This window comes from Herpailurus yagouaroundi, unplaced genomic scaffold (assembly GCF_014898765.1).
Source record: "Herpailurus yagouaroundi ecotype Mexico unplaced genomic scaffold, PumYag 141, whole genome shotgun sequence".
NCBI classification, from domain to species: domain Eukaryota; kingdom Metazoa; phylum Chordata; class Mammalia; order Carnivora; family Felidae; genus Herpailurus; species Herpailurus yagouaroundi.
The window spans coordinates 29,328,759-29,341,791 of NW_024412396.1; the positions used below are offsets into that span (position 1 = coordinate 29,328,759).

At 36.4% G+C, this 13,033-nt stretch overlaps 1 protein-coding gene across 1 annotated transcript in view; it reads right to left on the reverse strand.

Moving 5' to 3' along the window:
- TXNDC16 (thioredoxin domain containing 16) overlaps positions 1 to 13,033 on the reverse strand; it is a 125,873-nt gene that overhangs the window by 111,719 nt on the left and 1,121 nt on the right. Inside the window, exons 2-4 of the mRNA XM_040478423.1 lie at positions 5,241 to 5,362; positions 3,843 to 4,148; positions 2,532 to 2,614 (exon numbers count right to left, since the gene is read on the reverse strand). Coding sequence (XP_040334357.1) covers positions 2,532 to 2,614; positions 3,843 to 4,005 — 246 coding nt within the window. The 5' untranslated portion in view covers positions 4,006 to 4,148; positions 5,241 to 5,362. The remainder of the gene's footprint in view (positions 1 to 2,531; positions 2,615 to 3,842; positions 4,149 to 5,240; positions 5,363 to 13,033) is intronic.

Genomic DNA, 13,033 nt, shown 5'->3' on the forward strand with positions numbered 1-13,033 from the left:
CATCTTTTTCCTTCCTTCAATACTTTGAAGATATCTGAAGACTGACTTTATTTTAAGATGCATTTCTAAATAGCATACATTTGGGTTTGGTTATTGCACCCAGCTTGGGAATCTTTGTCTTAACTGGAACATTTAGTACATTTATCTTTTAGTGTTTTCTTCATCTACCTCTGCCTCCTGAAATCTTAACTTTTCAAGACAATCTCAAAATGCTACTTTTTGTAAAGTCTTTCCAAATACCATACGTGACCTTCTGCCATGACAATCAGATATGAGCTTCCCTTCTTTAAACCTCAGTGGCATTTTATCTGTATCTCATATTACAACGATCATGTTCTGCTACTTATTGAAGTGATTTGTGTTTAACTCCCCTATTTAGGATCTAAACTCTCCAAAGAAATAGACTGGGTCTTTATCACATATCTATCTAAAAAACTAAATGAAGCAGCTCATTTCAATGTCATAAACATTTACCAAATATTTATTATGTGCAGAGAGTGAGCTAGGTACTTAATATTTGTCTGCCTTATTCACCAGTCTTCTTTCCACACAGCTTAGCATCCTCAACTGTAAAATCAAGACTTTACGTTTTGTTAGTTCATAAAGGCAACAACACTCTAGGCATGAACTTTAATATTCTATTTTAGTTACCAGATATACAGTTACTAGTTACTAAATAAATAGTATGATTATCCCTTTTGAATGTCATACCAACTTAGTATTTCATCTCTAAACTTTAGTCTAGAATTTTATTAAAAGCTCCTCAAAGATGAGCACCATTATCATTCTAGAGTGTAATCAGCTGTTCAAAGTTAACCCAGTTACATACAGAATTAAGAAAAGACTTTTTTTTAAGTGTTTAGCAGTGACATAGAAATATAGAATTGGTCTTTTCCCCTGGTTCCTCACACATTCCTAAAACCCTTGTTATTTCCTGAGTGACAGGAGGGCTAGGAGTATCTTTTGTTCTAACACTTGGTCTTTAACCCCAGTTCCTTATAGAAGAGCTTCTAAGACCCTTGGAAACTCCTAGAGTATCTTTTTGCATGCTAAAACACTGATCACTGGGGGGCCCTAGATAGCTTCAAGATGGGGGCTGCTCACTAAAAAGACAAAGGCATGATTAGAAGATTGAACTTTCTGCCCCATCTCCCATCCTCTGCGCTAGAGATGAAGCCAATCACCAGTGGCCAATGATTTACTCAATCGTGCCCACATAATGGAATCTCCATAAAACCCCTAAATAACAGGGCTTGAAAGCTTCCAGGCTGGTGAACACATCTAAGTAATGGGAAGGTGAAACACTCCATACTACAAGAGGACAGAAGCTCCTGTGCTCAAGGCTTCCACACCTTGCCATATGCATCTCTTACATTTGGCTGTTCCTGAGTTCTATCACGTATAATAAACCAGTAATAGTACACAAAGTGTTTTCTTGAGTCCTGAGAGCCATTACAGCAAATTATTGAACAAGCAAGGAGGGGGTTTTGAGAGCTCCCAGTTTATAGCCAAGTCAGACAGAAGTTGTAGGCAACCTAAGAATCTACTCCCTATGATTGGCATCTGAAGTAGAGGGCAATCTTATAGGACTAAGCCCTTAACCTGTGAGATCTGGGTTACATGGGTGGTCAGTATGATAAATGACTGGTGTAGAAAACTCACACATTTGATGTCAGAAGTGTTCTGTGGATAGAGGGAAGAGTTTCCCTTTAATAAAAGGCAAGGTTAGTTAACCTTTCTATGCTTCCTGCCCTGGGAACTCTAGCTGTAGGGACCAAGTGGGTCAGCAGCCATCTCTCAGAAGCAGAAGGCTAATGAACTAAGAAAGAATAAATGTACACAGAAAGTCAGGTAGACACTAATCTGACAGAATTTAATAATCACTGGGTTATTAATCATTCAATTTTCTGAGGTACAAATTCTAAGATTAAAGTAAATGAAAAGCTCATGTAGCTATCTAATCCATGATGCATGTGGAAATTTTCCATAATACTCCATGGCAAGTTTGAACATTTTTTGAGAAAAAAATTAAATACGTCATTTCAAGTTAGGCTGTTTTGACTTTGTCCCGAAAATAAAGGAAAAACTGCAACATAAGCAATTATAAAGACTTAGAAGAACAGAAAACAAAAAATACTTCAATTGCCTCAATTTTGATACTTCAGTTTGTGCTAATAGAAATTTAATAAATAGTTGAATGTGGAGATCTACTATATTTGTCAGGCAAAACAAAGCAAAAAAGCCTAAGTATAGCATTAAAAACTGAAACAGTTTATAAAACAAATTAAGTTCTAAGCTAACAAAAAATTCTGAACAGCTTTTTTCTTTATCTACATGTACTAATTTACACCATAATCTGGAAGTATCTTCTGTGCTTCTGTTTTTTCTTATGAAAAAAACATAGAAAAAAAATATTTTTCCAGTTTGGAAAAAGATCTGAAACGTAAGTATTTTTAGATACTCAGCATTAAGTCATATAATTATAAAATGTTTGTCACTAAAAATTTAGTAACAAAAAAATATCTTTCTACCTTTGCAACTGAAATTCCAAAGTCCTGGAGAGGTTTAACAGCCTCATTCAGTTCTTCAAGAAATATGGAAGTTCTTGGAGAATCTAAAATAAGAAATGTTTTATGAATGTTTTATGGCTTGCTCCTTAGGAAAGATGAATTTTTAAAATTAAGGCCCAAAGCTGCAAACTGAAAAAGAAATGGATTGGTTTGCCCAACAAGTATATACAATACAACCAATAATCAAGTAAACATACCTGGTTATATAATTTTATACCCTTACTTCTTATTGCCTCATTATTCTTATTTCTAATGTTTTTATGATGATTTTAATTTTGTAAGTGAATTTTTAAAATTTCTAAAATAAGAATAAATAAATGTTTAATTCAAAGCTAACATTCGGCATTATTTTTCCAAGTTTCCATATACACAACACACATGTATACATGCACAAAACTTTTGAAATGATTTTAAAATACCATATTCAAATCACAATTATAAGAACCAACAGAAACGTGGATTAATTTCACTTACTAATTCCAGGAATAGTATTTTTTAAGGCATAAAGACTTAAATGAGACCATTACATTTTTAGTTATGTTCAATACTTACATTGGTTAATCAGTGTAATTAATGGTATACTAAAGCAGAGTATTAAATAAAAGCATTACTAATTCTTCACTTAAAGTTTTAAAATACTTTAAACATATCCACTTGCTAAAAATATCAAGAAGTATACTTTCAGAAATGACTAGATGAGGGGCACCTGGGTGGCTCAGTTGGTTAGGCATCGGACTTCAGCTTAGGTCATGATCTTGCGGTTCATGGGTTTGAGCCCCACAACAGGCTCTGTGCTGATAGCTCAGAGCCTGGACCCTGCTTCAGATTCTGTGTCTCCCTCTCTCTCTGCTCTGCCCCTCCCCTACTCACATTCTGTCTGTCTCTCTCTCTCTCAAAAATAAACAAACGTTATAAAAAAATTTTTTTAAAGGACTGGATGAAATTCAGGTGTTACTCTACTAATAGCTAATTCTTATCTGGTATTTACTAAAGACTAAGTCACATGAATAAAGTCATTTAATCCTCACAACAAATTTATAAAGTATTATTTCCTCATTATGGATGACAACAAAAACACAGAGAGGCTAAGTGATTTAACCAAAATCACACAGAAGGTCAACTGGCACAATCATGATTTAAACTCAGGCATATATATTTTAGTAACAGCTTTATAGCACATAATACTAATTTTGACAGTATCCCAGCAATACTACTGATTAAACAGCAAGAGAAACATCACAAAAATCACGTCAGAATATAAAAAATACTTACCGGCTTGACAAAAATAAGCTAAGGAGGCTTTTCCCGGTTGCAATGTACTGAAGTATTTCTGTGGGCTCAGTTCTGATAGAGAGTCTACTGCTGACTTATAAAAAATGCACATCATGACAAAAGAGATGCCAACTCTATATATATTGAAACTGGAAGACATCATCAGCTGTAGTTGTACATGGGCAGGAGATTTTTGTCTGTTTTGTTCACTGCTGTGTTCTGTTGCCTAGGACAATACCTAGCAACGGTAGGTATTCAACAAAGTTTTGCTGAATAAATTTGTTAAACAAATGAATGAAGTAAAATCTGCAAGAAGAATAATGTAAGACATTACTTACGTATTTGATTTTGTTAATACTTTCCTATTTCCTTCTAGTAAACATTTGAGAGGGATATCTATAATGACATTGATTTGATAATACGATTGATTCTGGATACTTGCAAAAGATATCAAAGATATCCAGAAAATACAATATGAAATATTTTATGTTTAATAGATCTTTACTAGAGTATGTTAAGCTAATTGTCATTTTTAAGGGTTCTAAAACTAAGTCTCAAACCTTATCCAATCCTTGTTTTAAATTGGTCATTTTATCTTTCTCTACCCAAAGTAGATTTACAATGAATACTCAAACAGTTATTTCATACCATTACCATGGGAGTGAGGCATCCAAAACCTACATCTATTATGTTTACATTCTTTTTACTTTAAATTTCCTGGAAGATAGCTATTAAAACTATTTAAGGGGCACCTGGGTGGCTCAGTTGGTTGAGCGACCAACTTTGGCTCAGGTCACGATCCTGCAGTTCATGAGTTGGAACCCCACATGGGGCTAGCAGCTATCAGTACAGAGCCTGCTTAGAAACCTCTGTCTCCCTCTCTCTCTTCCCCTCCCCTGTTATGCATGCATGCATGTTCTCTCTCTCTCAAAAGTAAATAAAAATTAAAAAAAAACTTGGAAACCAATTTGACAATAAATTTCATATTAAAAAAACTAATAACGTTCCTTCTAAATATAGTTTTAATTTTATTTGTTTATAATTTTTTAATGTTTATTTTAGAGAGAGAGAGAGAGTGCGCGCACGCACAAGTGGGAGAGGGGCAGAGAGAAAGAGAGCAAGAGAGACACAGAATCTAAAGCAGACTTTAGGCTTGAGCCATCAGTACAGAGCCCAACACGGGGCTTGAACTCACCAACAGTGAGATCAGCTGAAGTCAGATGTTTAACTGACTGACCCACCCAGGTGCCCCATAAATACACTTTTTTAAGTATACGACTTAGACTTACACAGCTTAGACATTTAAGTATCTTTTTCAACCCAAGTTTTAATTCAACTCTACCTTCTGAACTCAGACTTGTTTTAATACTCTCCTCTCTTCTTCCATGCTGCACTTACTTCCATGCTGTCCTCTACATCTGTTGTCAATTCTTTGTCTCCCATTTTGCCACTTTCAAATTTCTCTCCGACAATTTCTTCTTTCAGGAAGTTTTCCACTGATGATCTATAGTATCTAAGTTCTAAAAGAAGACAGTTTAGGAAAATATAATATAAAAATATCATACTTCCAGAAGGGAGAGACATACCCACAGGTATAGGTGAGATTTTTAATTTTTTTTAATTTCAAATAGAACCCCTACCTTTCAAACAAAAGATCACTATCTCAAAACAAGAGACAGAAAAAAATAGCAAAAAATTACTCAGAATGAGAGGAGTAGACTTTCTGTAAGAAATAAAATAATAAAAGAATGAAAATTTACGGAAAATTGTACTAGATACTTAATCTGCTCTTTCAATACGATCAGTAAGCATATAATACCTCTCCTTTAAAAGCAGGTATTCCTAAAAAAGGAGCTAATTACTAATTACTTCTTAACATTCTTTTCATTAGAGCTAATTTATATCAGTGAACAAATTTGTCATCAATATTTAATAATGAGCCAAGAGTTCAAAAATTCAAGTAGAATGAGTGAGGACTGTGAGTGAGAGGCATATAAAAAAGTAATTTTAATGATATAATTAGGGAGTATCCTTGGCATTAACATTGATTACACATTTTAGCCATTTTAAACCAGTGTATTTTAAAGCCACTTTATATTAATGAGGATGGTTTAAAATAGGTCATTCAATATTTTCTTTATTGGGGGGAAGGGAAATGCATGCATCCTGAGGCTAAGGGAATAACTATATAATGTATTTACTATATGAAATAACCAAAACCTAATTAAAAATGAACCTTTTAAGTAAAAGTACATTTGAACGAGTCAAGTATAAATATAATTTTTCCTGGACTTGTGGTTATAATTCAGTTATTTTAACACTAAATTGGACAGTAGGGTTAACACATTATTTTTTCCCCTAGAATGAATTTTGTAGCAGTAAAAGGTCTAACTGCACATTCAGTGCTAGAATACTTTCCCACATCTATCTCATTGGACAAATGAAATTATAGATGTTGAAGTACTACGCATTTGGTCAATTAGAGATGTTGGTGATTATTCTGACATACATATTTTCAGGGATAGGAATTCATTAGTAACTATAACCTTTGCAATTTTTCCATCTTTGATAAATTTGATTATTTAAGTAATTACTTAAAGCAGAGAATATTGCAGAGATCAACCAGAAATATAGTTTATGAGGTCTTAATAAAATAAACACTGAATAATGATTTAACCAAATCTATGACAACCACAGTTCAGAGGATGGGGAGAAAGAAAGTAAGGGAACATACAATTAGTGTGGGAAAAGAAATAAAAGAGCTAAATCTTCACTTTCACAAGACCAAAAGCCAAGTTTATTGGAAACAGGAAGATGAATGCCAAAAGAAATAGGGAACAATTGAAATAATTCCCCCTAAGGAATAAGAAATTGGAGGGGGAAGACACCAAGGGGACTTTTGAAGTCTTATATAAAACCATCTGACTCTTTAAATACCTTTTCATTTTGATTGAAAAGTTAAAGTCATTCTATTTGGACTATATCAAAATAAAAAGCTCTGTACAGCAAAGGAGACAGCTACCAAAACTAAAAGACAATCTACTGAATGGGAGAAGATTTGCAAATAACATATCCAAGAAAGGGTTAGTATCCAAAATATATATAAAGAACTTACATAATTCAACACCAAAAAAACCCAAAAAACAAAAACCAAAAAAAACCAACAAAACAAAACAAAAAAACAAAAAACCCCAAGTAATCCAATTTAAAAACGAGCAGAAGACATGAACAGACATTTCTCCAAAGATGATACACAGATGGCCAACAGACACATGAAAATACGCTCAACATCACTCATCATCAGGCAAATGCAAATCAAAACCACAATGAGATGTCATCTCGAACCTGTCAGAATGGCTAAAATCAAAGCTCAAAAACAACAACTATGGGCAAGGATGTGGAGAAAAAGGAACCCTCATGTACTGTTGGTGGGAATGCAAACTGGTGCAGCTACTGTGGAAGACAGTACGGAAGTTCCTCAAAAAATTTAAAATAGAACTACCCTATGATCCAGTAATTGCACTATTGGGTATTTACCTAAAGAATATGAAAACACTAATATAAAAAGATATATGCACTTCTATGTTTACTGCAGCATTACTTGCAATAGTCAAATTATGGAAGAAGCCCAAGTGTCCATCCATAGGTAAGTGAGTAAAGAAAATGTGGTATGCATATGTAAGTATGTACATACATACATATATATACATACATACACCCACATAATAGAATATTATTCGGCCAAAATAAACAATGAAATTTTGCTATTTGCAACAACATGGATGGATCTAGAGGGTATAATACTAAGCAAGTAAGTAGGAGAAAAACAAATACCATATGATTTCACTCACATGCAGAATTTGAAAAATAAAACAAAACAACAAAGAAAAAAAGACAAATCAAGAAACAGACTCAACTACAGGGAACAAAGAGTTACCAGAGGGGAGGGTGGCAGGGGAATGAAACAGGTGAAAGGGATTAAGGATACACTTATCTGGATGAGCACTGAGTAACATATGGAATTGTTGAATTGCTACACTGTACACCTGAAGCGAATACAATGCTGTATGTTAACTACACTAGAATAAAATAAAATAAGAATTAAAGTTGTTACTTGTATGTAATCAAATTTTCCATAGCTTCTACTCATATTAATCCAACCTATCCTTGTGGGGCCACAGAAGACTGTTCATTTCACATGCATGGAAAATAAAATGCATTTGCCCAGAGACATGTTCTCCACATAAAAATATCTTTAAATTAAAAAGAAGAGAAATTTTGATGGGAGAGGGTGGGGAATGAGAAGACCAGCAAGAAGAGAGTAAAAGCAAAGATACAAAAGGTACTCGGTGACTTTTTCCCTCCAGTAGGTAGAAAGCAGAATAGAAAACAATACTTAATGATTCAAAATCTAAATATCAATAAAGAGATGAATACCTTGAGAAATGTGACATTGGTACCTTGGTGTAGTAGTTCATTGGTATGGGGTAAATAGTTCCAGTTCTGTAGAAGTTCAGATTACACTTAGCTTCCTGCACCTCCCACCTGTAGTGAGTTAGCTGTGCCCACTGTGTGACTTAATCTGGCTAATAAATGTAAGCAAAAGCTCATGTTTCTTTCAGGCAACAATTTAATAGCCAGTGTGTGATAGGGCAGGATTTATTTTCTTCTGTCACAGTCATTAAAAATGCTCAATTTGTGGCTGTTCCTCAGCATGAGTCCCAGGATGAGCACAACAGAGAACCCTCACTGATTTGCAATTAGCATGTGACTTAGCAGGAAATCAACCTTATTGCCTTAAGCTACTGAGATTTGAGGGGTCATCACTACAGCATAATCTAGTTTATTTTCACTATTATACAAACTAGAATGAGGTGCTACCTTAACAAGAACCCCAAAACATTGGCTTAGAGGCCAAGAAGCAAGGACCGTTCAGGATCTAATCAAGGAAACTTTCATCAGAGACTGGAGCTTGGCAATCCACAGTAAGGAGTGACAAAACATTTGCTGAAACGGTCACTATAATAATTTGGAGGTGACACATACTTAATGAATTTATAATGAGCATGTACCCAGGCTTGTGTGGCTAATGAACCTCTTTATGGCCCTAAGAGAGGAGGCTGGTAGTCAGAAGATGAACACTGTGTGATAGTTGCTGTTGGTTATGTTTAATAAGATATTCAAAGAAAGGTAGTCAAAGAACCACTGCCATCCAAGAGACTAGCTGGTTAATACTTACACAGTCTTTTAGCCCCCACCCTTCTACTGTCAGAGAGCAAGCTGACAAGCTGCTCAGCCATGGAAAGGGGCCATACTATCCAAAGCCAACTTCAGATGTGGCCAAAGATAATAAAGACGGAAAGACCTCTTGCAGAGTAAAGCCAAGGACCATGGAGAACTATGCCCCAGGGCATATGCCAGAATATGAACTATTCGATACTGGTCTACAATAATGAGATAAAGAAATTGAGAACAAATGTCAAAAAGTTTTTATAGTCCTTTTTACACAGTTTTCTGTTTCATGAATCTAAAAAATTTTTAACAGGCTTGTCATGTGCTAGGTGTTTTCATTTTATTTTTCTTATAATTCATTTTTATTGTATTTAACAAAAATTCAAAGTAAATTGGAATTTTAAAAAACTGGTCATTCTTAGCAGATAGTTTGAGAAGCACTGACCTAGAGAAACCAGTGAACAGAACAAAAGCCCTAACAATATCTGCCCAGTGATATTTCAAAGTTGCTACAGTCTAAAGTCTGGTGTATGTCTTCCATTCTTCCCCTCTCCAAATTGGCACATGTATTATAGTTATTTGTCCCTACACTATCCTATGTATCCAAGTGGAGGTGGGAAACAGGTAATTTGTAATGTCCTAAGACATTAACACTACTGGGCATTACTTAGAGATCCTGGACTGTTGAGCTTGGTACAGTGATTGAATGGGATTTGAGGGCTATATCCATTGGGAAGGGCCAAAGATGAATTACATGTAAGAAGGAGAATATCTGTTGACAAACATGGTGGATTGTTCAAATGTTTCTAGTTCTCTACACATGTTAAAATTGTACTTCTCCACTTCCTTGAAATAGGAAGTGACTTGATTTGGCCAATGAAATGTACAGTGACATATGTAACTTCTGGGAGCTTTTAAGAGTCAATATAGGGGTGCCTGAGTAGCTCAGTTGGTAGAGCATCCAACTTTGGCTCAGGTCATGAACTTGTGGTTCATAAGTTCAAGCCCTGGGTCAGGCTATGTGCTGACAGCTCAGAGGCCTGGAGCCTGCTTAGGATTCTGTGTCTCTCTCTCTCTCTGCCCTTCCGCTGCTCATGCTCTCTCTCTCCCTCCCTCAAAAAATAAAAAAATAAATAAATAAACATTAAAATTTTTTTTAAAAAAAGAGTCAATATACATGGGGGGGGGGGGGGCTGGGTGGCTCAGTCAGTTAAGCACTCAACTTCTGCCAGGTCATGATCTCATGGTTTATGAGTTCGAGCCCCACGTCGGGCTCTGTGCTGACAGCTCAGAGCCTGGAGCCTGCTTCCCATTCCATGTCTCCCTCTCTCTCTCTCTGCCCCTCCCCCACTCATGCTCTGTCTCTCTCTTTCTCTTAGGAAATAAACATTAAAAAAATTTTAAAGAAAGAGTCAATATATACATTTCATGAATCACAACTCACTTTTCTTCTCCTATAATGAATGATAACACTCAAAATGAGGCCTTCTCAGGCACCTGGGTGGCTCAGTCGATTAAGCATCCGACTTCAGCTCAGGTCATGATCTCATAGTTCATGGGTTCGGGCCCCACTTCGGGCTCTGTGCTGACAGCTCAGAGCCTGGAGCCTGCTTCAGATTCTCCGTCTCCCTCCCTCCCCCCTGCCTCTCTGCCCCAACCCAGCTTGTGCTCTCTCTCAAAAATGAATAAAAATTTTTTAAAAATGAAAAAAAAAATGAGGCCTTCTCTGTTGAACCAAGTCTCAGAAAGAGGACAACATAAGGCAAAGCTCCCAGATAACCCAGAGAGAGCAGAAATTAAACACTTGCTTTAAACCACTGAAGTTTGGGGGTTGTTATTACAGTATAACCCAGCCTAGCCTTATCGGTTTTAATAATAGCTAAGGGGAGAGTGACTTGAACATAAATACATACACTAGATTTTTAAAGCAGAAAATGTGAAAGAATTCACAGGAAATTGGGGCGCGTGGGTGGCTCAGTTGGTTAAGCGACTGACTTTGGCTCAGGTCATGATCTCACCGTTTGTGAGTTGGAGCCCTGCATCGGGCTCTGCACTGACAGCTCAGAGCCTGAAGCCTGCTTCAGATTCTGTGTCTCCTCCTCTCCTTACCCCTCCCCTGCTCACGCTCTGTGTCTGTCTCTCAATAATAAATAAATGTTAAAGAAAAAAAAAATTCACAGGAAATTGACCCAATTTCACTATAGGGAAGATTCTAAAAGAGAAGAGGACTCTTTCAAATGCAATGGACTATAACCACAACAGGTGTCAATACTAAAAGAAGGCGGAAGTCATAGGCAAATATTTGCCAATAGTACACACATCTCCCAACTACATGCAGACTCCTACCCTTAGAGCCTGGAGGGTCCCCTCACTTCATCAGGATAATGTTCCTGTCAGCACTAATCAGAGTTGGTATGCAAGAGGTAAGTTTTGCCTCATCCCTAAACTCTAGACACGTATGCCTGCACAAGTCATTTAAAGTTGGAAAAAATGTGAGAATTAAGGTCAAATACAAAAGGGTGACAAACACTGTAAGCATGAAACAATGAGACTGTAGTACAAAAAGAGCTAAAGCTTGCAAATAAAATGCATCAAAATTTTGTTCAGCACCTGAATACTGAGAGAGCCCCCAGGGGGCAATGAGGAGGAAAAATTTCAACAGGAAAACTCATCTCCTTGCAGGGAGGGCAGGAGGAAGGATCTGCCTTCATGTGTTCCACAGCTGGAGCAGCTGGTGAGTGACTCTTCCCACTTTGGGATTGGGTCCTATTTATAATAATAATACTGGAAAAAAAGTTCTCCTTTTAAATGTTTGAAGACCACTGTGCTAGAATAATGTACCCTTCTAGAACAATATTCAACCATTGTGCATTTGAACACTTTCATATTTTAGAGTATCAAGCAGCAAGTTTTTCTAGAAGACTTTGGTTAGTTTCCCCTTTATAGACTCAAATTTCCCTTATGATTAACAATAAAACTAATGGTTTCCCACGCAAGAAAAAGAGGAAATTAACAACTGTAAACATTAAACAAATTATACCAAGATCTGTGGGCATCATTCTCTTGGAAAAGACACATTTTTTATTGTGCAACAAATGGAGCATATAATGCTTACAAACTTCCTGTAAGAACATTCTGGCAAAAATTAGCTTACAATTTAATGCTGCTACTAGAGAAAACCTGCTCACTGAACCAGCCTCAAATAAAATGTTGATTAGTTCTCAGCGCAGTTTATCAGCTAAGACTCGGTACAGGCCAAAAAAAGACTCAACATCTCTCCACTTCACAGCCCCTTCACGGCAGCTGGGGCAAAAACCTCTATCTGCCCCAACTGCATGCCCATCATGCACCCCCAAAAAAGGAAGGAGAAAAGAGACAGCTATCTGGACTTGCTCTGGGATAAAAAATTTCACAAAACTATTTCATAGTAAAACTAGTATGGGTATTATCCTGATGTTGTTTACTATAACTCTGAGTAGAAAATATAAAAGAAACAGACTTTCATGGTGAAAGTCTATTTGTGAACTGAAACAGGTACCTCATCATTATGGAAGATACAAAAAAAAAAAGGCATGTCAGGGAATAAGAGGTTCCCCTGATTGTGATGAGTGCCTAAAATCACCAAACTCTGAGTTCATGCTTAATTTACGCACTTACACACATAACTGCTTAACTCACTTTAACTCACTGCTGCCATAAACACTCTGTCGCAATTCAGAAAGAACTGTGTGAGTGCCCTAACCACATTCTCGGAAGTATCTTGTAAATTCCAATAAACATGAGATCCTTCTCTAAAGTGTGGATGTTGGATTAGACCTATTAATTTCTTTCAACAAGTTGTACACTACTCTAGGCTGCAATGAACAGCCTGCTCAGCTGACTGCTCCGCTGCATCTGAGGGATCCACATAACTGTGCCAGGCCTGAACGTCTATCACAGTCTGTCCTATAAAGAATCCA